Source organism: Haliotis rubra, unplaced genomic scaffold (assembly GCF_003918875.1).
Source record: "Haliotis rubra isolate DU_JTF1 unplaced genomic scaffold, ASM391887v1 Scf13, whole genome shotgun sequence".
Lineage (NCBI taxonomy): Eukaryota > Metazoa > Mollusca > Gastropoda > Lepetellida > Haliotidae > Haliotis > Haliotis rubra.
Window position 1 is genome coordinate 3,843,299 of NW_025765225.1, and position 25,588 is coordinate 3,868,886.

The 25,588-nt window shown below is 39.8% G+C and overlaps 1 protein-coding gene across 1 annotated transcript in view; it reads right to left on the reverse strand.

Annotated features, from left to right (window-relative positions):
• Positions 1–7,076: 7,076 nt before the first annotated feature.
• The window catches only part of LOC124267229 (thioredoxin domain-containing protein 16-like), a 45,070-nt gene continuing 26,558 nt past the window's right edge, over positions 7,077–25,588 (reverse strand). The window contains 16 exon segments of the mRNA XM_046702145.1: positions 7,077–7,578; positions 8,705–8,839; positions 9,067–9,160; positions 9,333–9,420; positions 10,264–10,325; positions 10,446–10,634; positions 11,088–11,229; positions 12,501–12,585; positions 12,881–13,014; positions 13,577–13,811; positions 14,416–14,565; positions 15,733–15,913; positions 17,380–17,455; positions 18,298–18,458; positions 19,226–19,388; positions 19,864–19,954. Coding sequence (XP_046558101.1) covers positions 7,310–7,578; positions 8,705–8,839; positions 9,067–9,160; positions 9,333–9,420; positions 10,264–10,325; positions 10,446–10,634; positions 11,088–11,229; positions 12,501–12,585; positions 12,881–13,014; positions 13,577–13,811; positions 14,416–14,565; positions 15,733–15,913; positions 17,380–17,455; positions 18,298–18,458; positions 19,226–19,388; positions 19,864–19,954 — 2,255 coding nt within the window. The 3' untranslated portion in view covers positions 7,077–7,309.

The window sequence follows — 25,588 nt, forward strand, 5'->3', positions numbered from 1 at the left end:
GAACACAAAGTCCCTAAACTTCATAAGGAAGTATTTCAGACAGCTCACATCGTGACTGCGGCTCACAGTGTAGAATGTATGTCAATATTTCGTGACTGCCCAAAGAGTTATGACAAGAACAGGCGAGTCAGGCTGACCTCCATGCGATTGTAAACGACAACCCTTGTAAACTTTCTAAAATATCAATATTACATACTTACGATTTATACTTCTTATATTCCAGATGCCATGAAACAAATAAATTGTGAACAATAAATAATAATTGTTGAGTGGCTACTCACACAGAAAATATTATATGTTCAATACAATTTAGCTTATATCGTCCCTGGATCCTGCGTTGGTTCCCTGAATGAGCAGTTACCTTTTTATGTGAGTGAGTGAGTGAGTTTAGTTTTACGCCGCTTTTAGCAATATTCCAGCAATATCACATCTGGGCCACAATAAACATCTTGGCCCTGCATCATTTGTGGCTTTCCTCTCATAATATGCTGACACACCATGGTATAACTCGAGTGAGTGAGTAAGTTGGGTTTTACGCCGCTTTTAGCAATATTCCAGCAACATCACGGCGGGGGACACCAGAAATGGGCTTAACACATTGTACCCACGTGGGGAATCGAACCCGGGTCTTCGGCGTGACGAGCGACTTCTTTATGTGGCATTTAGAAAGTCGCTGTAGAACTATTTATTGATATACAGCTTCTTTATTGCAATAGATGCGACGTGTCTGTGTAGATCCTAAAGTACTGTCGGAAATGCTAGAAAAATGCTTTTAGCCTTAATATCTTTATAAAGGTGATAAATGTACTATGTTGTCAATATATCAACTCGCCTATTGTCTACCTAATTTTATTTCAATCGATTTAACATTCCCATGCATTTAAAGGGCAGTTTACAGGAGAGAATTTGGTACCAAAACAGCAACTTAATATTTTTTCAGAGTTCAACAACAGAAATCTGAAATAGTCTTTACATTTATGCTAATAATACAGGTGGTGTAAAAATATGAATTAACGTTTTTCCTAAACAAATAAATATTCAATGTTTGTGTTACTTTACTTAATTATCGTTTCTTTATTGAAGAAATATTATTATAAATGTTAAGTCTTGATAAATAAGTTTCCCGTCATGCATGCACATCTTTATCACAGCGTCCACTATGGCCAACGATTTGCAGTCGATTGTTGCAAAGGTTTATAGTTTTTTCTGCTTAAAAAAGACAGAGGTAAACCTTTCATTAGTTTAGAAAGGGTTTATTACAGAACTTGTAGAGCTGTTGGCATGTCTTACCAACAAGTTTACAATATTGTAAACAAATCAGACAAGACAGGGACCGTCTCAAATGCAAAACCGGGACGTAAAACCATCCTTGACAACTTTGACAAGGGAGTGCTTAGACGGGCGGTCTACAAACTTTATGAGAAGAAAAATATACATATTCTAAAGAAGCTACACCAGTGACTTCGTTAAATCTTTGGCCAATGTTCACAACTAGATTAAACTGACCGAATTACATCCATATGTTTTCAATGAAATATACTGTTGACATGCAAAACATTTATTAAAACGTTGCACATTTCTACAATCAATCGATAAGATAACACAAGTGATTGGACTCTTTCCAATGTACAGTAATTCGTATGTTTATTTCAAAACAAACACACATACACAAATGATCCCTTACATAACCGATACGTATACTATACGTACACATATTCAACATTTTGCAGAAAACATCTATTGAGATGACCCCCTCGCCCGAGCGTGTGCTCAGGTGTCAATTTCACCTGTCGATACCGTGGATGCTGATGACGTAACACAGGCAATTAATGTTTGTATCAAATAACGTCCCACTACCCCTTATTTTTCTAAGTTTTTGGTATTTTCATCAGTAAAAACACATTTTAGGGCATGTCTCACAATTTATTCTCTCGGTCTACATTAGGTAGATGTTTCTTGAAGTGATATTTGTTATTTAAGTAACTGTAATACCTCTGAATTTTAAATATAAGTCAAAAAGCATTTTTCTAGCATTTCCAACAGTACTTTAGGATAATATATACACGATATTGTGAGACGGTTTACAATGACGTATCACCGTTAACACGCGGCTTTATGTACCGTGGACGTATTTACATTCATTCTATATTTAAACAGTTTAGTAGGTAGAACTGAACGATCCAACCTCTCGTCTCACGTGATATCTGGTTACCAGTGGGTTGTAATAACTGTTCTTTATTTTACTTGTTTGTACAAACAACTTATCTTGTAAAGAAGTCATGGCCAGCACAAAGGTCAAATAATAGGTGAAGATAGTATTCCCTTTTTGTACACGACACACGAGTGTTGTAAGTCGTTCTACTTAGAAGAATAGGCAATAATAGAATTATAGATAAAGAAGTTGTATATCCACAGAACTCTCCTCGTTGATTATAACCCGATTATAAATCCGGGTTAGAATTGATCTTCAGCAACCCATGCTTGTCGTAAGAGGCAACTAACGGGTTCGGGTGGTCAGGCTCACTGACTTGGTTCACACGTTATCGCATCCCAATTGCGTAGATCGATGTTCATGCTGTTGATCACTGGATTGTCTGGTCCAGACTCGATTATTTACATTTCCATATAGCTGGAATATTGCTGAGTGGGGCGTAAAACTATACTCACTCACTCCTCGCTGATTATAATGCACCTTCGTTAGTTTCTTATTAATTGTGCATGGCTGTAGGATGAACCTGGTCAGTGTGAGTAATGTGATGATAATACTCTATATTCCATGGCGTATAGGTGACCGTATATGAGAAATACGTGATGGAGGAGCATATGACCTCTCACCACGTCATCACACAGTGCCTGTTTCCAGGCTTGGCCTATAATAATACCAGATGCCCCTTGTCTGTCTGTATATCGAGTACATGCCAATGTGCTCTGTTGTAGAGGTCATATCTATCGTATGTGTCAGCTAGTCTCAACTCAATATATGTTGTTGTTTCAACACCACACTCAGTGCTATTCCATCTACATGATGGCAGATTATAAATTATCAGGTCGGGAGCAGTCATCCATGTGATTGATATTGTCAACAATTATACACGATTGCAGGGCATGGTGACGTGTAATCAACGGACACCTTGAGCCTGACCTTGATCCATTATGTTACCACCAGGTTCGATATAGACAAACTTTATGGATAACAACTTCTTAATTTCATGAGTGGGTCGTTACATACATATTATTGTCCTGTTGTGGAGCAGCAATGCTGCTCATTGTTCGTTGTCATTGTTCGTTGTCATTGCTCATTGTCATTGTTCGTTGTCATTGTCATTGTTCGTTGTCATTTCTCATTATTCGTTGTCATTGCTCTTTGTCATTGTTTGTTGTCATTGCTCATTGTTCTTGTCATTGCTCATTATTCGTTGTCATTGCTCATTGTTCTTGTCATTGCTTGTTGTCATTGCTCATTGTCATTGCTCATTATTCGTTGTCATTGCTCATTGTTCTTGTCATTGCTCATTGTTCTTGTCATTGCTCATTATTCATTGTCATTGCTTGTTGTCATTGCTCATTGTTCTTGTCATTGCTCATTATTCATTGTCATTGCTCATGGTTCTTGTCATTGCTCATTGTTCTTGTCATTGCTCATTATTTGTTGTCATTGCTCATTGTTCATTGCTCTTTGTCATTGCTCATTGTCATTATTCTTGTCATTGTTTGTTGTCATTGTTTATTGTCATTGCCCATTGTCATTGCTCGTTGTCATTGCTCATTGTTGTCATTGCTTTGTAATTGTTTGTTGTCATTGCTCATTATTCGTTGTCATTGCCCATTGTTCTTGTCATTGCTTTGTCATTGTTTGTTGTCTTTGCTCATTATTCGTTGTCATTGCTCATTGTTTTTGTCATTATTCGTTATCATAGCTCATTGTTAATTGTCATTGTTCCTTTTCATTGCTCTTTGCCATTGCTCATCACTTCTCGTTGTCATTGCTCATTATCGTTGTCGTTGCTGCTCCACAATGGTACAAGAATCTGTATCAAAAAGTCACACTCATGAAATTAAGAAGTTGTTATATAGTTTGTTTATATACTTCCCAACTATATGACTTTCCAACTTGTCACTCAAAGAAGTTACCACCAGGTTCCTGGAAGAAGCATCCCAACAAGCATCCCGACAAGCAACAGGATTTAAAATGAAACCCCTGATCTTTCTTTATCCATGTCATAAAATTGGTGGGACTTTGTAAACCATGTCACAGTAAAAAAGTATAAAAAAATTAAAATCCCAAATGATCAATAAGACTGATCAGTGTGGCAAGATTCCGCAAGACATTTTCAAAGGGTGGAGTTCTGCTGGGGAAATGGATGAATGGACAGACAGACAAGCTGATTGCTCATGGTGATAAAAGGTTGTATCTGTGCTTGTATGACCTAGAGTTTGGGATAACTGGCCACGAATCCACACTTGGGTATCACAGTGTACACACAAAGTGAGTGAGTGAGTGAGGTTAGTTTGACGCTGCTTTTAGCAAAATTCCAGCCATATCATGGCAGGGGACACCAGAAATGGGCTTCGCACATTGTACCCATGTGAGGAATTGAACCCAGATCTTCAGTGTTATGGGCGAACACTTTAACCACTAGGCTACCCCGCCGCCATAAACACAACAAGAAAACAAAGTGAGGAACACAAAGATGACAGATTTATTATTGTCTGCCTGAAACACATGGAAGCTCATGGAACTGAGTTCAAGAACAATCTGTGAGATGTGATGCCACACACACATTGACAGCACAGACCCATGATGTAGCTAAGTTATTCAGGGATACAACTGACACTTCAACAACCAGATGATTCATTAAACAACCTTGATAAATGACAATCATAAGAACTGACCCAATACCAAACACTAGTACCAGCACCTCACATCCAATGATAAGATCCCTCTATTGCTATATGGAGAGTCACACAACAGGTTTACTGATTAAAAGTTTACAAAGACATGAACAGTATGACCAGTCACACTGGCAATGATTTCATAGGCTGATACTTGTACAGAAGTATGTAAAAATTCAACAATATGTTCCCTGTCCCTTTGATCCAGAGCACTAGAAATGATAAATATGACAGCAGTTGGAAGCCCTCCCAGCATGAGTTGTCTCCCTTGTGGAAAACAACATGGGGGTGAATTTCATGTTTCATAGCATTGTTGCTAGCAAATCTAAATAAAAGAAAACAATTTCAAAATTTTCTTCCAAACATTGAAACTATGCTGCTAAGTGGAAAGAACCAAAATGTCCATAAGTGTGGATCTACCGAAATGACCTAACCAAACTTCATCCTTCATACAATTGTAAGACGTGAACACATGTATATAAACACGATTTAAAAAAATTGGTATTGCTGTGTAATAATTAAATGTACAATATGAAATTAACTATCCTGCAATGGCAGATATAGATATAGATATAATAAATAAAACAGAATCTTCTAATATCTGATTACAATGAAGCTGATATGAATCTGATAGCTATGATTGTTGAAATACAACAAATTAACTGGTGAGTAATATGATCAGTATATGTACTGTAACACTCACAACAATAACAGAAACAAGGATAACATACAATAAGGCTGATGTCACAAATGGGTAAATAGAGCCAATCTCTGGCAGATATACTTTCACAGAATACACATTAATGATCCTATACCCTTTTTAACGCATGACATTATTACTTTGTAGAATATTTTCCTATCAGAATTGTTATGCCAAGAATACTTGAAAAATCTAAGGAATTCAAGATGGGTATGGTTTTGGGGTAGGTAAGTTTGTAGGATACTATTAGATTGGGAAGATCGGAAAGATGATCACACAAGATGATTTTCTCATAGAGTATTCAATTCATAAATGACATAAAACACACAAAATCAGATTAAATAAACAATTATTGGCTGAAAGTCTCTGGATTGGAACAAACTGTGCCATTTGAATTGGCTAAGAGTCTCTGGTTTTGAACAAAATGGTCCATGAATGCTCTACTAATCAGAAACAGCTCCTAGAAATGATCTTAAAATAGTTCCACTGATATGCAGGAGTAGTCAACCAGACGGATAGCCATAAATGATAAAACTGATAGGTCGTATGAGTGTAGAGAATTGATACTATGTTATAGGTTCCAATTAAAACAATTGAACAGCATGATGATTTGTAAAATAAACAAGCATCTATAAAACAATGATGATACAAAAGTACCCTGACAAACTGATAAAAACTTTTGTAAAGAAGAACTAAATCCCTCTTGTAAAATACAACTTCTACATCAACAGATAATACTTGGAATGTATGTATATGTCTGGAACTAGATGTAAATATACATAGGGACCACTGTATCAGCACAAACCAGTAATAGACTATTCACGGGATACAATGCTTCAGACTGCAATAAAATATACCCCACAAAACAAATTACCCTCACCTTCTGACAAACATGGTCCCCTGGCATCAATTTGGCAGCAAATGCATTTTCACGAACAATTATGAACTCCAGTCTGAAGCTCTGATGAAAATCTAGCACTTATTACAGTTTGAAATGAATGACAGTTTGGAATTCAGTGTTTACATTACAGTGTATCAGATCTTTTCTGAGTTAACAGTAGTTCTGCTTGGATGGTTTTGTACTCCGTTAAATGAACCCGAAAAATATATTTTAGTTCCATCTTGTCCATCACTGTCTCCAGCCAGTATACACAAGGAGATGCAGTAGATACATCTCAGGTTAAAAGTCTATCTGCAGTGTAGGAAAGATGTAGAAAATCTAGCCTGTCCACAGGACTGGCAGGTCAAATTTTTTACCAGTCCTGCCAAAATCTAGCCTGTCCTCCAAATATAAATAAAACACCTTCGGCAGTAAATATTCAAAAAGGTTATAATCATTATATATATGTCATTGGTTTGCTAAAATTGACCCGACATGAGGACGGACTAGATATTTTTTAACCCGTCCTCCACAAAATTCACCCGTCTCGGACGTTGGGACGGGCTATCTTTCCTACACTGCTATCTGGGAACATAGTGACTTCATATGACCACAATGACACTCCTTACGGAAATAATGGAGTTGTGGTCTTTTAATTTAGCTTTTTAAAAATTATATTTAGTAAAATACTGTACATGACATTTTTTTAACACACGTGACATCAACATATTGCTGACAATTTTGAAATATCACATTAAACATACAATACAATGAAAGTGAGAAGAGCACGATAGATTTGAACAAAAGCAATTATTCCTATTTAGGTAAATAATTTGTTATAACTCTGTATGTTCGGGGTGTTCTTTATGAAGATCAGCAGCAGATTCTTCAGCTGAGGATTCTGGGACGTCTTGGGACTCCTGGGTGTCATGGGACATGATGGGAGACTCCTTCCTGTCCGGCACTTGATGGTACAAGCGAGAACTGCGCAGCTCAAGCAACTCATTGCGGATCTCATCGTCAGTACTGCCATCACTGCTCTGACCTTCCTCCTCTGCCCGCTCGCCCTTTCCATACTCAATCTCTGTACCATCACTGTTGAAACCTGCAAAATTCAATACCGGGATTTCACATATTTAAGCCCACATATTATGCCCATGGGCTTTATAGCGGGATATTTCAAATTTTATTGTTAGAGTGATGTCCCTTCGCAACAACACATGGCAAACTTCAGCATATATAACGTTTGTAGTGCACGCTTGTAATGCAGTTACTGAGAAGAGGTTTTCATGTTTACATGGAGTCCCAAGAGAGGTCAGGTACTCTATACCCATATAGACAACCTCAATCCATATGACTCACATGCAGTCGCAATAAAATATGATAACAACATAGGACACGTTGTTCCCCATACAGTAAAGTATGTAAATATAACAGAGGGGTGTCATTCAAGTTCAGGTTTAAGACAGTTCTTGAATGATTGTTTAAGGTTCAGGTGTTCTGTATTATTCTGTTTATATTAAAGTTCATTCCATTTTATCATTTTCTTCAGATACAAACATTTCCCGAATTTAAGCCCTGGGCTTAATTATGGGTTTTTATTTGTGAAGAAGAAGGGTCTTTTTCCGTTATTAAGCCCAGGGCTTAAAGGAAATCCAGTATAGCATTGGTTAACACTAATAATAAATATATCAGTCCATTAGTTATTCAGCAGTTAAACTGTTTACATGTTTTGGAACCTCATCAGAGTGGCCTATCAAATCATATCGATACATGATCAAGAAACAATGCTGCAGGATATGAAGCCATGTGGTTGGTATGAAGACATTGTTTTGGGTATGAAAAGATGTTGGGGTATGAAGACACATTCTTGGGTATGAAGACATGGTTTGAAGACATGCTCTCTGGTAGGATCACTAACTGTAACAGCCTGATTCTCTTTGCTATGGGGTAGCCTAGTGGTTAAAGTGTTCGCTCGTCATGCTGAAGATCTGTGTTCGATTCCCTAAAAGGGTACAATGTGTGAAGGCCATTTCTGGTGTCCCCTGTGATATTGCTGGAATATTGCTAAAAGCGGCGTAAAAACATGCTCACATACTCTTCTTATCATAGACATGGAGAACAGGGAACCCTTTCTGCATGATAGACATGGAGACTTATATTCTTTGAAGTATTACAGTTAAATGACAGAAGTACCTATTTCGTAAAATATTGCACTAATTGTAAATTACCTGCTCCAAACTCCTCCGCAGTTTGGAGTGTTGGTTTGTGGTCAAGACTTTCTCCATATTTAGATTCAAACTCGGACAGTCCCAGGAAGTCGTAGCTCCTTGCTGCAGGCTTCCAATCTCCCTTTGGCAGCATCTCTGTGGTCAAGAAACATTTCCACTTACAAAATTATCACATTGACAACAAAATACACCCATCCATTCACATGGAAGGGTATTGGGTAAGCACGAAAGATTTATAACAGGACATGGGTACCAAGGTACAGGGCACAGGTGATGCCATGGAAAACTTACTGAGGTACCAAGGACAACTTACTGGGGTACCAAGGTACAGGACAACAAGGTGATACCTTGGATAAACTTACTTGTTGGTTCCTCCTGATCATTCACAGCGTGACCCAGCCACTCCTGGACAGCCTCAGGAGTAAATTCCCCCTCGACCTTGCTGTAAACCTTGCCCTGGAAACAAGCAGACGGCAACTCAGACACAACACTACTGGGGTTGAGTAACTTGGACAGGTGACCATAAGCTCTGCAGTCAACATTCCACTCATCAGGACTATAGAACAAGTGATATTTCACAACTGTTTAAGCAATGGACTTGAGGTGGTACTGCAGGGTGATGACTTACAGTTCTGTGGTAGACCAAGGACAGGGCTGGCAGAACAGAAGACCAGGTATACTCAGAGAAGATGGTGGCTCCTATGCTGCTGCCCCGTCTGTAACATGTTTCACTTACATGTCAAACTATTCAGTGAAAATTTAAGGAAAATATCATAAAAATGTCTTTCATGATGTACTTTTCTTCTTCTTTTTTTTTAATTTGTATTCTCGGAGAAAGCAGTATACAATATGTATAAATGTATACAATATATATACAGACACTGGACTCACCAGATCTGGCCTATATTTAACTTGGCAATGTTTTTTTGAACCTATCCAAACAACCTGTGATTTGTCATAATTAATCCTCAGTCCCGAAATTCTATCAAATAAGTCTAATGTATCAATAACAGTTTCAAATGATTTTTTTGAGCCATCAAGAATGAATTCAGCAGCATCTGCATATTGTGCAATCAAGTACTCTATATCATCAACTTTTATGCCATTTATATGTTTATTTTTTTAATAAGAGCAGATAAAATATCAGCACATAGTAGGAAAATGTAGGGGGATAAAGGATCTCCTTGTCTGCAGCCACAACAAATTGGTATCCAAGGTGACATATTTCCATTTATAATAAGACTAGATTTTATATCATAATATAGGCTTGATACCCACTTTGAAATACTATCACCAAATCCATAAAATTTAAGTGTCATATTTATGAAGGACCATGATACAGGATCAAATGCCTTCTCAAAATCTACTAGTAATAACATTCCCGGAACATTTTTAGATTCTGTGTAAAGTAATAAGTCATATATCATACGTATGTTATCTCCAATATATCTGCCAAACAAAATATCTTAATCAGGTCCACAGCAGAGCTGAGGGCCCAATCCATAGCGCAATCAAAGCAATCAGGCAAATTCAGTTCTTCAAAATTTACATTAACTTACAATGATCTTACAGCTATGATAATTTGTGGATAGGGACACTGGTTGACGGAGATCATTGAGATCTGATTGGAGAGATCATGGGAATCAAAAAGACAGAACTCAAACTTTAAATATAACTATCACATCCCAGTGAACACAGCATAGTTTAAACTGTATTAAAGACATCTAAAGAAACCACTCACGCATGCATCCAGGTAGCCCAGAAAGACAACACCCGGGAAGAGCCCAGACAGAGCCAAGTCAGCAACAGTCTTCTTGATGAGAGTTGTCTCAGCTTCTTCATATTTGTCACAGAACAGGATGAGGAAAGGCTTGTCCTGGCTGTACATCAGTGGGAAGATATCAGCTGTCAGATTTAACATAAAACTCGGCTGCGACATCAGAGTTTCATGTATACCATGTCTGGAAATATTGTTTTCCTGTCCTTTTTTATTACTCGCCCTGTTTTTTTCATTTTAAGAATATGCAGAGTAATCAAGCTGATAGATATAACTCTCCATATGTTTAAACAGTCATAATCTAGAGGAATTATATGGCACAAGAGGTCCCATGTTCTTTATATATAAATATGATTGGACAATGTTTGACATAGCCTGAAAGAACCCTCATCATGCCCTCCCTGTCATCTGAACAAGGAAACACCAAAACCAAGGACCTTTTCAAGTCTCTATTAAAACCACCTCTCCGCTTAGCATTCCACTAGACTTTCAGGATTGTGTGTTTATAATTGCATGGCTTTGTTTTTATCTTTAGAAATCAGTTGTTATTATCATTATCATTTACAAGTCAGTTCTTAATGTTCTAAGGCATGGTGTTGGTCTCACCAATGTCGGAAGCCTGCTGTTTAACACCAGTGACTTGATGCTGTCCACTGTCAGGTCAGCAGTGAGGGACTTGGTGTCAGAGTACGGGTCATCATGGCGGAACACCAGCACAGATGGAACAGGCTGGCCTAGCTTCTCTGCTCTGTCAACACACAGAGGACAAGTATGTACATGGAAACTGGTGGGGAAAAAATTACATATTGAGGTAAGGGGAGGGATGGGAGGCATGGGAGCATGGATGCTTTCTTTTCTTTGTTGTCTTCCCTATACTGAAGAAGCCTTCTTTTCTCTAACTGGAAGAAGCCTATGTTGTCTGCCTTATATTGAAGAAGCCTTCTTTTCTATGTTGTCTGCCTATACTGAAGAAGCCTTCTTTTCCATGTTGTCTGCCTTATACTGAGGAAGCCTTCTTTTCTATGTTGTCTGCCCTATAGTGAAGAAGCCTTCTTTTCTATGTTGTCTGCCTTATACTGAAGAAGCCTTCTTTTCTATGTTGTCTGCCTTATACTGAAGAAGCCTTCTTTTCTATGTTGTCTGCCTTATACTGAAGAAGCCTTCTTTCTATGTTGTCTGCCTTGAATATGAGGAAGTCTTCTGTCCTTATACTGAGGAAGCCTTCTTTTGTCTCTATAGTGAAGAAGCTCTTCTTTCTATGTTGTCTGCCTTATACTGAAGAAGCCTTCTTTTCTATGTTGTCTGCCTTATACTGAAGAAGCCTTCTTTTCTATGTTGTCTGCCTTATACTGAGGAAGCCTTCTTTTCTATGTTGTCTGCCTTATACTAAAGAAGCCTTCTTTTCTATGTTGTCTGCCTTATACTGAAGAAGCCTTCTTCCTATGTTGTCTGCCTTTTAGTGAATTATTATTCCTTCATATAGGTATTGTATTGAAATGTACAAATTAAACCACAGTTCATCCTAAAAGATAAAGAGTGTGTGAGTGAGTAGTGTTTAACACTGTTTAACAGCATTTCAACTATATCATGGCATGTCACCTTAATGTGGTGGGAAAGCCTGAAGTTTTGCAGCTTAGATGTTTAGAAGGCCATTTTACCCACAATCGACCTGTAATGTTCCAGGTTAGAATTGGTCTTCAGCAGCAACCCATCTTAGTCATAACACTGACTTGGTTGACTCATGTCATCATATCCCAATTATGTAGAATGATGTTCATGATGTTGATCACTGGATTGTCTGGTCCAGACTTGCTTATTTACAGACTGATGCCAAAAAGCTGGAATATTTCTGAGTGGCGTTAAACAACTAAAAGCAAACTAAACCCACAATCAATGTTTTCTGGTGTGTCCAAGGGAGATAACTCTGCAGCATCCAAGAATGGTCAACCTATCACTCCATAATCATATCAGTACAGAATTCTGTCGTATAGAAATAGAAATATTATAACATAATCTCACATGTCCTTGGCCAGCTTCCCCTGAACATAGGCAAACACTGTTGTGTTCTGCAGGCTCCCAGCCACATCCTTGAACGCTGACAGCTCTGGAATAAACACAACAAACATTGTGAATAATCTGCAATACAAGTTTGTCAAACTAACACAAGGATGCCTAACATATCTTAACGGCTGATAGTTTAAGCTAATGATACAGCAACAAATGTTTCTTTGAAAATGAAGCAAGTCTAGAATTTTCCACAGGTTCAGGTTCTGAATGTCTCATCTCACTTGGCCTCTCTTCCAAATAAACGACATTGTTTGTTTCTCTCGTCATTACAATGATTTTCTTCTGTTAAGTCTTAGGCTACCCATGCCTCTGTAAGAGCCACAGCAACTTACCAGGTCCTGTTTGTTCAAAGAGGCCAAGTACTGACATGTTGGTGTAGGTAACGATATTCTCAGGCAGCGTCCCCGCAACAAACTTCTGCGCCTCCGTCTGTGTTGTCAGCATCATCGGTGACTCCTGCTGCATCCTAGACATGGAGTGAGTGAGGTCAGTTTTACGCCGCGTTTAGCAATATTCCAGCAATATCTCGGCAGGGGACACCAGAAATGGGCTTCACACATTGTACCCATGTGCTGAATTGAACCCGGGCCTTCGGCGTAACGAGCAAATGCTATAACAACTAGGCTACCCCATCGCTCCCCCCTTGACACGAACAGACGTGCTCAACAAAACTGTTCCACAGATCAACATCTTAACTATGGTAAAAATCTTCATCTGTTCTCCAAAATCTGCCAAGGAGCCACTACAGGATTCCTACTGTTTTTCCCTAGATATTCCAGCATTTCAAGGAATCATGACATTTCACTCCTACTAGTGACAGCAATCTGAGAGTATACAGGTTTGTTTGAAAACCCGACAGCATAGAGTTCAAAAGACAACATCCACTGTTATCATACTCTAACCTCATTTGCAGTGTTTTCTGACAGCCTTTAATCACTGAGTATATCTTGACCTGACAAAAACAGTGGGCGATAGTGTGTTTAATTATGTAGACAAGCAGAAGTCCTAATTTGAGCCATCACACTCACAGTTTGACCACAGACACAACTGCATCAGTATCAAGAGCTCCCTTGTAGTCAACTGGGTCTTGTCCTTTCTTGAAGAAGCGCACTGTTGGGTAGCTGGACACATTCTGTTGACCACACACATCCGTCCAGTCATAGCAGTTGACCCTCCCTAGAATACTGGGACTGGCATGCTTGTCCCCCAGGCTGAAGGAGGCCTCACCATATGCACGAAGGAATGCCATGCTCCTTGAGTCAACTGAAATACAGTCATTGTGCTCTACAGTCTCTCCACTTGGACAATGTGCAAAGACAGAATAGGGTTATCCTCACAACTAATAGATAAATCTGCAGTGAAGAGAAAAATCTAAGATTTTGTTATGTGGTTAGCAGGAATTTATGGCAAGGGTGTAATAGATGTAGGGTATTCAAAGGAATTATGAAAACTGTAGGATTAATTTGAAAATGTATATTCTATATAAAAAATATTAAAAATATCCCATTATATCCTCATATATATGGATATAGCACATTTCATTAAATTTAACTGGTGACATTTACATAGAAGCTGCAGTGATTGGTAGCTCAGCTACACACAGGTCCGGTCCAGACAAACCTGGAAACATAATCAAGAGTGAATCTTGGATTCAAACCAATGATCATCAGTTTCTGGCAAGCCCAAGGGATGCAACTCTGCACAGCAAATAGCAAATAGCCTTAGCCAGCTTGGTCATAAATGCACCATATATAAGGAAGATAATATAAGACTAGATCAAATGTGACAGAGTGATACTCCCCAAAGATGCTCCTTAATCATGCCCCACTTCAACAATTACATATGTTCACTCCATCACATGACTTACAGGGCAGGTAGAAGAGCACGGCCAACAGGTCCCTCTCCTGGACGGTTGCTGGGAAAGTCTTATCTGTGAGAGCAGGAACGAGGCTGAGCTTCATGGGGTCACGGCTGAGCTGGAACACAGCCTCTGCCACCTGGTCATCCTGTGTCTCCACTGCAACAACAACACTGTTGCTGTAGTGAGTGAGTGGGTATGGTTTTACGCCGCTTTTAGCAATATTCCAGCAATATCACGGTAGGGGACACCAGAAATGGGCTTCACACATTGTACCCTTGTGGCGAATCGAACCCGGGACTTCAGTGTGACAAATGAACACTTAACCACAGTTGCTGTAAGAGACCAACAATTGAAATCATCAGTAAACTTGATGAATTATCAGCAGTGATTAAGGTTTATGAATTATCTTTGAGTGACCATGTTGGAAACTTTTGGCAATTGTTGTAACAGTCTATGCATGTTCAGGGATTGCGTGTTCACTGTTTTTCATAACAAATGTTTGGCACAACATTGCATGGATTACAGTGGTAATGGTTTACAGTGACAATCTTGGTGGGTATGATATCTTCACCAGTATGCTTTACATGATGTACCCATGGTAAGTAGAACCCAGGCCGAGATGAGGAGAATATTGAACATGAGAAAAACAATTTTGTCTCAGTCATACACACCTGAATATTGTTTACTCTCTCTCTGAGCAGTGTGCACTTCAAGAAGTGGTGAGGTGAGGTGACATGAAATTGGGTCTAATGTCGTGCTTGAGAATATTTCGCTCATATGACGACGTGCATGCCCGTGTATGTGTATGTGCGGCTGCTTGTACTAGCCCAGACTGAGGCTGGTTTTATAGTGCTAGCCCAATGAGATACCATGCTGCAGTGAAGCATGAATACCCCACTCAGACACATTATACTGACTCCGAGCCGACCAGTCCTGGTTGTACACATGAATACCGAGAGCCAGGCAGGGACCAACAAGTACCATATTTTAACGTCTTTTGGTATGACACGGTCGGGGATCGAACCCGCGAACTTCCGCTCTCTGGGTGGACGCTCTAACCACTACACCAAGGAGGAGGTGGCACTTCAAGAAGTAAATCTTCAAGGATTTTAAAAGTTTTATACTGTACAAAGTTTTAGAACAGGGTTTCGGCACATGTTTTTAAAGGAAGTATCCATTTGATTTCAATGTGCTTGTGCAGAAATACGCTCAAGAGTTCAAGATGTACAATTTGTTTGTACTGGTAAAAATTATGAAAAGTATGTATTGTGAAAAACACTGAAGGGGAGAGAGAAGTGAGTGCTGATCTAGTGAGACTCAAACCTTCTTCCACAGAAGGGAAGTTGTATCCAGTTTTGTCCATATCCTTTGCATCCGAACCCTTTGACCCCCGTTGCCCCTCCTCGCTGTCCCTATCCACGGGCTGCTGGTCAAACAGGTTGGCCTGGATAAAGGTTGCGATGTTGTCCAGTGACCACTCAGTTGTCATGAAACGTGGAGTATCCTGAAGGGCACACACATCGATATGAAACAAGCTTCTACAAAAACAGGGTTGGATAATGAGAGTGAAAGTCCTAATTCCTCAGTGGATACACAGGAACACTAGGAGAAGACAAAGATAGATAAAAAATATCCTTGAGTGTCAAGGTATTGTAGCTATCTCCTATTATTCCATGGAGCCTGGAGTCTTTACTAATGTAGCTTTCTTTTGAGCCATACTTAAATGGAATGATGCTTCAAACAGCCATCCAATCAAATAACACTCATGAGCAAGCGAAATCCTGAGCTATCTTAGAGATATGCGATAGAAATGGTCACACTGGATTTGGATTGTTTGTTGTTTAATGCCGCACTCAGCAATTATCGAGGTCTGTAAATAATCGAGTTTGGACCAGACAATCCAGTGATCAACATCATGAGCATCGATTCACGCAATTGGGATACAATGACATGTGTCAACCAAGTCAGCAAGCCTGACCACCAGATCCCAACCGATCTTACGACAAGCATGGGTTGCTGAAGACCAATTCAAACCCAGGCTGGTCACATTGGAACAAATGGCAAATTGGACCAGGATATTTGTCATAACAGAATGGAAAAGTAATGCACTTGGTAATACTTTTTTTTTTTTTTCATTTGTTGTTTAATAATGCTTTCAGCAATATTCAGGCAATATGGATGCAGCCTCTCAATAACTGAGTATGGACCAGGCAAACCAGTCCTTGATATTATCAGTATCAATATACGCCAACAGAACACAATAACACTTGATCAATAAAGCCATTAAGACTGCCCACTCTATCCATTAAGTCACCATCAATGTCGATACTTAATTGAAAATTCACTGACAAAGAAATGATTACATATTATATTTCCTCTTAATAAGCACTGGGCCTCGAATAAAAGCTGGGGTAAAGCAGCTGTTTAAGAAATAAAGCGCCGGGTACTTTTTGGCCTCTAATATTAAGGAAGCCAGGTACTTCCTTTTGATAAATGCATTCCCCATGATCCAAAAATAGATTTATTAAGGAATGGTCCGTTTAGTCACAACTTCCTGTCACCCAGTAAGTGCAATAAATAAATCAATACTAAATTTTGCAAATAATGACACTCCCAGTATTATTTACAAGTCCCAATGAAATGTGTCTTTGAGAAAAGCAAGTTGAGCTTGAGACCTATTCTGTCCTCTCACCACTATCTGGGTGAGGAGAAGGAAAACCAAGTTCTATGGATAGTCAACTTCTTTATTGCAATGAGTGCGACGTTTTGGTGTAGGTTCTAACACCATTATCAAGCAAGTTAGTACCTACACCGAAACATCGCACTCATTGCAATAAAGAAGTTGACTATCCATAGAACTTGGTTTTCCTTCACCTTTACAACTTCTAAAAATGCCTTTCAAAGAAGTTGGGTGAGGAGAGACTGAGACGAATCTGTCTGGTGGGACACACATCAGCAATAACAACTTACCTCTTCTTTCAGGAACACACTGATAGATGGAGTCTTGCCATTAAAACCATGGATTTCATCAAAGACAATCTTTTCCCTGCAATACATGAATTAGGTGGTTACCATGGTTACCTTGGGACCAGGAAGGCGATAGCTAGGTACAATTAACAGACCCTGCAAAAGTCACTGGAAAATGCAGAGATATATTGGGTCTGTCAGGTCCAGGGGACTTTCAGTTGAACTTTGTTTAAAGCCATGCAGGCTGGTGCTATGTTCCACATTTCACTGGGTTTTCCCAGAATGTTAGTGACATCACAGCACATGCTCAGAAGCCTTCAGTCTTTTACATATATGTGATTTCAATGTTTCAATGTAAAATTGAATTCAACCACTCACTTTGACTGTTTTTCTTATCAGAAAAGAAATGTTACTATACTGTAACAAGGAATCTACCATTCTGATACACAGCCATTAATATGAATTAGCTGTTTTCAATCTCAATTTGTATAGAAAATAGTGAATGAGTGATTTTAGTTTTACACTGCTTTTAGCAATATTCCAGCAATATCACAGCGGGGGACACCAGAAATGGGCTTCACACACTGTACCCATGTGGGGAATCGAATCCGGGTCTTTGGCGTGACGAACAAATGCTTTAACCATTAGGCTACCCCACTGCCCCGTATAGAATATAGGATGCAACAATTGCCATCTTGTAAAACTCTGCAATGAAAACATTCTAAATATAAAGAAAGTAACACTGTAAAAACTGTTGTAAAACACTGTTGTCAACATGTGTCATGTATTCAGATCTTATCAAATCATACTAACATTCCCTCCCCCACCCCACCCCCAACATTTTAAACCAAGTAATCAAAAGGGCAACCTTACTTGAAAAACTGAAGGTAGCTTGAATCATGCTAACACCCCTGTACTTACGTGTCAACAACGACTATGCCTGCCACGCCGTAGATCTCAAACTTGAGGTTCTCTGCTGCTTCAAGCACCTGGTCCTTGTTGTTACTGTCATAGTACAGGAACACGCAGTGAAATTTCTCGTTGCGGCAGGTTGGGATTGTGCCATGCTCCGGGAGTTCGAACTGGATGATGTGGAGGAGAAAGTGGAGCTGTTACTAAAGTACTGAAACTCTTTGATGTGTTCTTTCTTGTTTCACCTTTGTGAGTGAGTGAGTATAGATTTAGATAGCTTTTATCAATATTACAACAATGTCACAACAGGGGAAACCAGGTATGGAGAATCAAACCTGTGTCTTTGAAATTAGAAGTGAATGTTTTAACCACAAGGCTATCCTACCGCCCCTTAAACATTGGTCCTGATCGCACACACATGCATTTCATTGCTGGCATCGTTGTATTTATCTATTCAAGTAGAGTGGAACATGTTAAACTCTTATATGACACCAGTCGAGGTCACATCAGATGAATCCAGATTAAACTATGACTGTCCAATCAAAATTAAGGATGCTTGGACTAATAAACCAATCAGGTGATAGTTTTCTGAACTGATTTGGCTTCATTTCCTTACCACTATCTTGTGGAACTTTTAATCTAAGAAATGAAATATATCCTTTGCAACAACCCTTATGAGTGGTTGCCAGGAAGTATCATACGCAACAAAAGAACAATAACAATCACTTTCATGTTTAAAGTAAAACATCAGATATGCCTACCTGAATGATAGATTGTCTCATACTGACAACTTACAAGAAATACTGTTGATTGGCTAATAAGAAAGTTCACCTGGTATGCCCACCAGTCTTCAAGCAGAGAGATACTGCATCAGAGTAAAAGGTCTAATTTTACTAATAAATACTTAACATAATAAAGTACTGAGTTGACAACATACTATTCTAGGCAGGCTAAGAGCCTTGAGGAAGACAGCAAGGGAGGGAAGGTCCATCTTGCCCCGATACCGGACACTGGGGCACCCAGCGCTGTCCTCGTCAGCATCACGACAGTACAGCACCCACACTGCAGCATCATCGTTGGCAGTCACAAGGTCAGCCTCCCTGTGACACAGAGAATACATTATTGCTTCAACCGCAGCTACACTAGATGAATTATCCCCCTTAGTCAATTCCTACATATGTAGACAACACTTCAGTCATGAATTAGGCATGGCAGTAGCTTTCAATAGAGCAGGTACTGGGGCAGGGTTTGAGTTCAACATAATATCTTACAAAACTTACCATTACTTTTATTTAAGTAAGTGCGTGAGTATGGTTTTATGCTGCTTTCAGAATATCATAAGAGTCATTTAAACTGTTGACATATGGGGACAAGCAAAAGCGCTTACTACTAGGCCACCCAACCACCAATTTTGAAGGTATATGCACCATGGCCTTGTGCCCATTTCAAGGTCTTGGCACAATACAGTTCTATGTGGCACTGAAATGATTTGTGTTTGGGGAAAGGAATCAAACTTGCTCAAACATCCAACTGACTAAATCCTAGATTCTGTTTAACTTGTGAAAGGCTGCTTACTTGAGCCCTTCAGCAGTCTTTGTTTCTGTGGTGAGCCCGAACTTGTAGCGGTCCTGGTAAGCATAGGCCACTTCCATGAACACACGGTGCTCTGTAATCAACATAAACACTGTAAGTCAACAATAAACAATGCATCATGTGACTTACCGGGTTCGGGTTAGCCCAGTGGGTCTTACTCAGGATCCACTGGACCTGACCACCCGAAGTTACCCATCCCAGCCACCATGCCTGAATACCCTTCGATTTATTCACCTTACAAAACAAGCACAGGTTGCTTGGGACCTATGTCAACCCAAATTCCATCTCAAATTTTATTTTGGTGTTTATGTCAGTATTTCCAACAAGAGGACAGGAACTCCAGGCTCCACAAATAGTCATGACATACATTTTGAGGGCATAACTCTAAGATTAATACTGTAGGAATAGAAAACATTCCAGTTATTTCATCAATGCTATAATAATAATAATAATAATAATAATAATAACCTTGGAGGAACTTCACACAGTTTCCAAAGAAAACACATCCAATACTAAGAAGACTACACCAAAAGAAAACGGTTTCAAGTAAAACTAACGGAAACGAGAAAATACATTTCCTGGATAGAGCTGTGCCTGAAGTTAAGATCATCAGGCAGTCCAATGTCAAAAGACAAAAGGCAATTTGGAGAAAATTAAAACTGAAATATAAAACAACGAAGAAAGATACTTCTCCAAATTGTCGATTCCCTTAAGGCCAAAATAAAGGTTTGGACTGAAAGAAAGAAAAATGGGAAAAGAAAAATAAATTCATCAAACAAAATAAACTGTTTAGAAACAATGAAAAGCACTTCTACAGGCAACTGAAAGCAAAGGGTGATGGTGAACATGACAAACGGCCTCCCATGGATGCCAATGAAAGGTTCTGGAAACAGTTGTGGTCTGTACCGGCAACTGTAACCTTGAGGCACCATGGGTCCGTGATTATGACCATGCAATGCATGAGAAGGTAACTAGGTCGTTTGTCTGTTACATCTCACCAGATTGCCTGAAAAGTGTTATAAAAAGTCCAAATCAAATACAGCTCCAGGGCCTGATGGCATTCGAAATCGGTATTGGAAACTGTTCCCCTGTGTCCAAACACCATTACTACACTGTTTCAATACTCTTGTGGACACAGGTGATGTTCCTCCATGGTTCTGCAAAGGTGGCACAATACTTCTCCCCAAGAAAGGAGACTTGACTGATCCCAAAACTTCCTCGCCTCTATCACATGTTTGAATACACAATACAAAATATTCACAGGGTGTTTGACAAACCTTGTGTCATCTTACTGTTCTTCCAATGATATCATTTACAGAGAGCAGAAGGAGCAAGAAAGGGATGTTGGGGTGCAAGGATCAACTTCTTGTACAGAAAATGATTTTGGAAGAGGCTAAAACATATCACCCTAACCTCTCCATGTGCTGGATTGACTACAAAAAGCATATGACTCTGTCCCTCACGAATGGATTCTGAAGTCTCTTCATTGCATTGACCTCCCTGAGCGACTACTTGATTTACTCAAGTCTTTAATGAGTTGCTGGTCGACTCAACTTGAGATGTACTCGCTGGGGGCAGATGCAGACTTCGAATCTATTCCAATCAGAAGGGGAATATTTCTGTGGGGATTCCTTTAGTCCTTTGCTTTTTTTGTCTGTCTTTAAACCCTTTGAGCTTTCTGCTCAATAAAGAGGGGAGGGTTACCATCCCCGACCTCCTCAGCACAGATCCCCAACACCTCTTACTCATCTCCTTTACATGGATGATATCGAAGCCCTCTTGCCAAAGGAGATTCCAATTTGAAAGAGCAGGTTCTCCTTGTCGAAGTCCTTTTCGAATGATATTGGCATGACATTTGGACTCGACAAATGTAATACTCTTCATTTGAAACGTGGCAAGGTAACTAATGATGGATCGGTCAAGTTACAAGGGGAGGAGTTATTGAGCATCTTGTGGAAGATCAGGCCTACACCTATCTTGAATGCAAGTTCGAGATAAGCTCCAGAATGCCCAGATTCAAGACAAACTTCGGGCCGAAAGTACAAATCTCGCTTTAAAGAAAATCTGGAGCTCAGAGCTAAATGCTCGAAACAAGGTCAAAGCCACCAATACTTTTTTGCTGTGCCAGTCCTCTCCTATTCCTTTGGAGTAGTTGATTGACGAAACAAGACATCCAGAGTCTTGACCGCCCTGACCAGAAGGATCATGTCTGATAACAGAGCCCACCACCCTCGCTCCTCTCTTAACCGGTATATATGCCAATCAATTCTGGAGGTCGGGGTTTGATTAATGTGGAGGCTCTTCATGACAGAATTTTTATTGTGTACTTTGCACATATTTATTTATCGGATGATCCTCTGGTGATGCATGTGAAGACTCATGATGAAAGCAAGGAATTCCACAGCTATTTTAAGCGCGCCAAGGTTGTTGGACAGAATCTGAAATTTGAGGTTGACTTTGCTGATGGCTATGTACTGCTGGATGGTACAGCTGATGGGAGTAAACCAGGTTAAGTCCTTCACCAAGTCTGCCCAGAGTCGGTCTTTGTGGAGAAGCTTTGAGAAGCCATTGCATCGTGTGTACATGCAGTGTGTGGAACAGAATAGCAATCCCTCCGACTCCTTCTCGCCTGGATGAAGTCGTGGCTGGTCTTAAATGTGAAACTGAGGGCTTCCTTTTGCTGCTCAGGACCAGTCACTTCCCACTCAGAATCGCGCCTTTAATGTGATTCTAAAGAGAATATTAACATGAAATGTCGACTTTGCAATGAATTCACAGAGACTGTCCAACACCTTGTCAGTGGATGCCCTTCCTTGGCACAAACAGCATATCTTAAACGACATGATGGCATGGCTCGCTGCTTTTACTACCGCCTCCGACATGCCTGTGGCTTTGACTCCTCAGGTCCATCCATGGTACGACCCTGAACATGTCCAGGGCGCCATGGAAAATGATGCTTTCAAACTTCTGTGGAATAGGCCCATATACAGCCCTCAGAAGAATTCCTGCCAACAAACCTGATCTTGTACTTTGATAAAGCCAATGAATTTATATATATCATTGAATTTTCTGTCCCTTTTGACAGGAAATGTGATTGACAAGATTAAGGAAAAGCATGATAAATATGCGGACTCCTCGCCTTTGAAATGTCTCTCGCTTGCATCCTAAGTACACTGTCGTCAGGCTCCCCCATTGTTCTCGGTGTTCTTTGGTTTGGTACCTCCTGATCTTTTGGCACAGATCAAGAGAGTGCCCGGTTCTCCACCGAGTACAGCTCTCTGACACTCTGGGTAATGCAGAAGGCTGCAGTGTTGGGAGCCTTCATATTCTCCGGAAAGTTCTTGGTGGTCTGACTAGGCAGCGTTTCCTGGGAGAAGTCCCATTCGCTGTCTGGGCTGGCTGCTGGTAGAGGGGCAAGGGCCCTGAGCTGATGATGAGCCTTACCAGCCTGACTGTGCCAGGATCACCCAAACCCTCTCTGCTGCATATTATCTTTAATCTGTAAAACATAATAATAATAATAATAACTCAGGGATTGCCTCCAGGGCAATACTGACGGTCTTCAGACTTCCTCCCCCGTGGCTACCTTTACTTGTACCGCTTTGACGCTTCAGCTGGACCGGCCAATTTTAACTGTCGGAGTTACGAGGGTGTTTGAAGAGTATTTAAGGGCTAGAAAGCCGTTCAAAACCCAGGCAGAACACGCTTTTGACACGAGAGCCGATCGGTGAAATGCAGCCGGGTCACGGGTCATGTACCTTTTAAATAGTTCTGGAGAAGATATAGTTCTCTCTTTAACAGCTGCCAGCTCCGGCCATTCCTTTTGGGTCTACGGTCCAAACGATTAGTGTTCTGGAATCGCTACGTGATCCTAGCTATCTGACGCATATACACGTATGTGCAAATACTGCACTTGTGAAGGATAATGCCATGTAACGCTTATTTCTTTGGGCATTGGATGGCGCTCCAACTCAGATTTGACAGCTCCTTGTCATTGTCAATTACATCTGCCGTTGAAATTGACATGCGTCTCCATATCTGCACGTGGACCAGCTTTGCAGTGGTAGTCTCTTTATAGGAGATATATGTTCTCCGCCATGGAGCATCATCTGATAGTGAACAACCTGAGGGAAGTTTTATCTGTATTATAAATTGCAACTGTGTGATGTGACTAACAAACTGCCTGCTTTTAAATTTAGTGCTATGACTTTTTCTGTTTTTAAATGACAACGTAATGAATAGATGTTTTATAAATAAACTCATTTTGACTCTGTACTTACCATGTGTACTAATGCAGACTTGTTCTTATCACTATATGGCTGGCTGGAATAAAGCCGACGTAAAGCCCAACTCAACTCAACCCAACCTTTAAAAATTACTGTGGTGTAGCGGTTAAAGGCGGGTTCCAACCTGAGATTAATTTGGCATTGATTCAATGCTGCTGACACAAACGGAAAATTCACAAACTGCAGAAAAACATATACTATAAGAGAGATTACTGGTACATGTTGCAGACTGCTGGAGAGATCACATCCTGGCAATTCCAGAACACTAATTCTTTTGAATGTAGACCCTATGAACAACAGAGTTACGGCCTGTTAAAGAGGGAACTATTTCTGTGGGCACTGGAAAACCAGGACACGGGCAGTGGTGCTAGATTTTACGACACTTCCTCCAGCTATCTCACAACTGAAAAAATGCGAAATCTAATGTCCCCTCACTGTTTGTGGCGTAATTGTGGCGTAACTATTGACTTTTACATAATGATAGTGTGAAGCAAAATTGTTCCACATTTTATTGTCTACAGTTTGGTACCTTCCAAAAAGAAAATCCATTGTGTTTTCGCAGAGCTGTGAACCCTATAAAATGCGTTTGGCCAAAAATTGACCAACTTCCAAGGGCAATAACTCCGACACTATTCAAGATATCGATATGCATTGAACAACCTAAGTAGTCCAGAGTGTGGGCTTTAAAACGATATATAGAACACTATTGTACCATTTGCCGTTCAGGAGCAGAGGATTGTTAAACAGAGGCACCGTCAAAAAGGGGCAGGAAATTTTGCGAAATCGTGAAGGCTGTGTTTGCGTCGTAATGGTGACGTTATTATTGATTTTTTTCATAACCATGATGTGAAGCAAAAATGTTTCCCATCAATTACCTACAGTTTGATACTATGGAAGATGGAATTCATTGATTTTCCGCAGAGTTGTGACCTCTTTCTTAACCCTATAAAAAATGCGTCTTAAAAAATTAACTGACTTCCAAGGGCGATAACTCTTAAACTATTCAAGATATCGATATGTCTTGAAGGGTTTAAGTAGTCCGGAGTGTGGGTTTTAAAATGATATATCGAATGCGATTGTACTATATGCCGTTCTGGAGAAGAAGATTTTTAAAGACAGGCACAAATCAAAAACGCAGGAAATCGGGCAAAAATTTCAGTTTTTCAAAATTGCGGAAAATTTATTCTGCCGCGAAACTTCGGCTATGGTTGAATCCATGGGGAAGGTTGTTATCTACATTGAGTGCAAATTTGGTCAATTTATCTCTAATAGTATTGGAGATATAGACGTTGAAAAAAGTTTGAAATATTTTTGACATTTTGGGTTCTCTGCCCTTACGGAAGCGAGGAAGTCTGGATTTTTCGACTATGTATCAATTTCAGCACACAGGCTATCACCTCCTAGAAAGTTTCATGAAAATC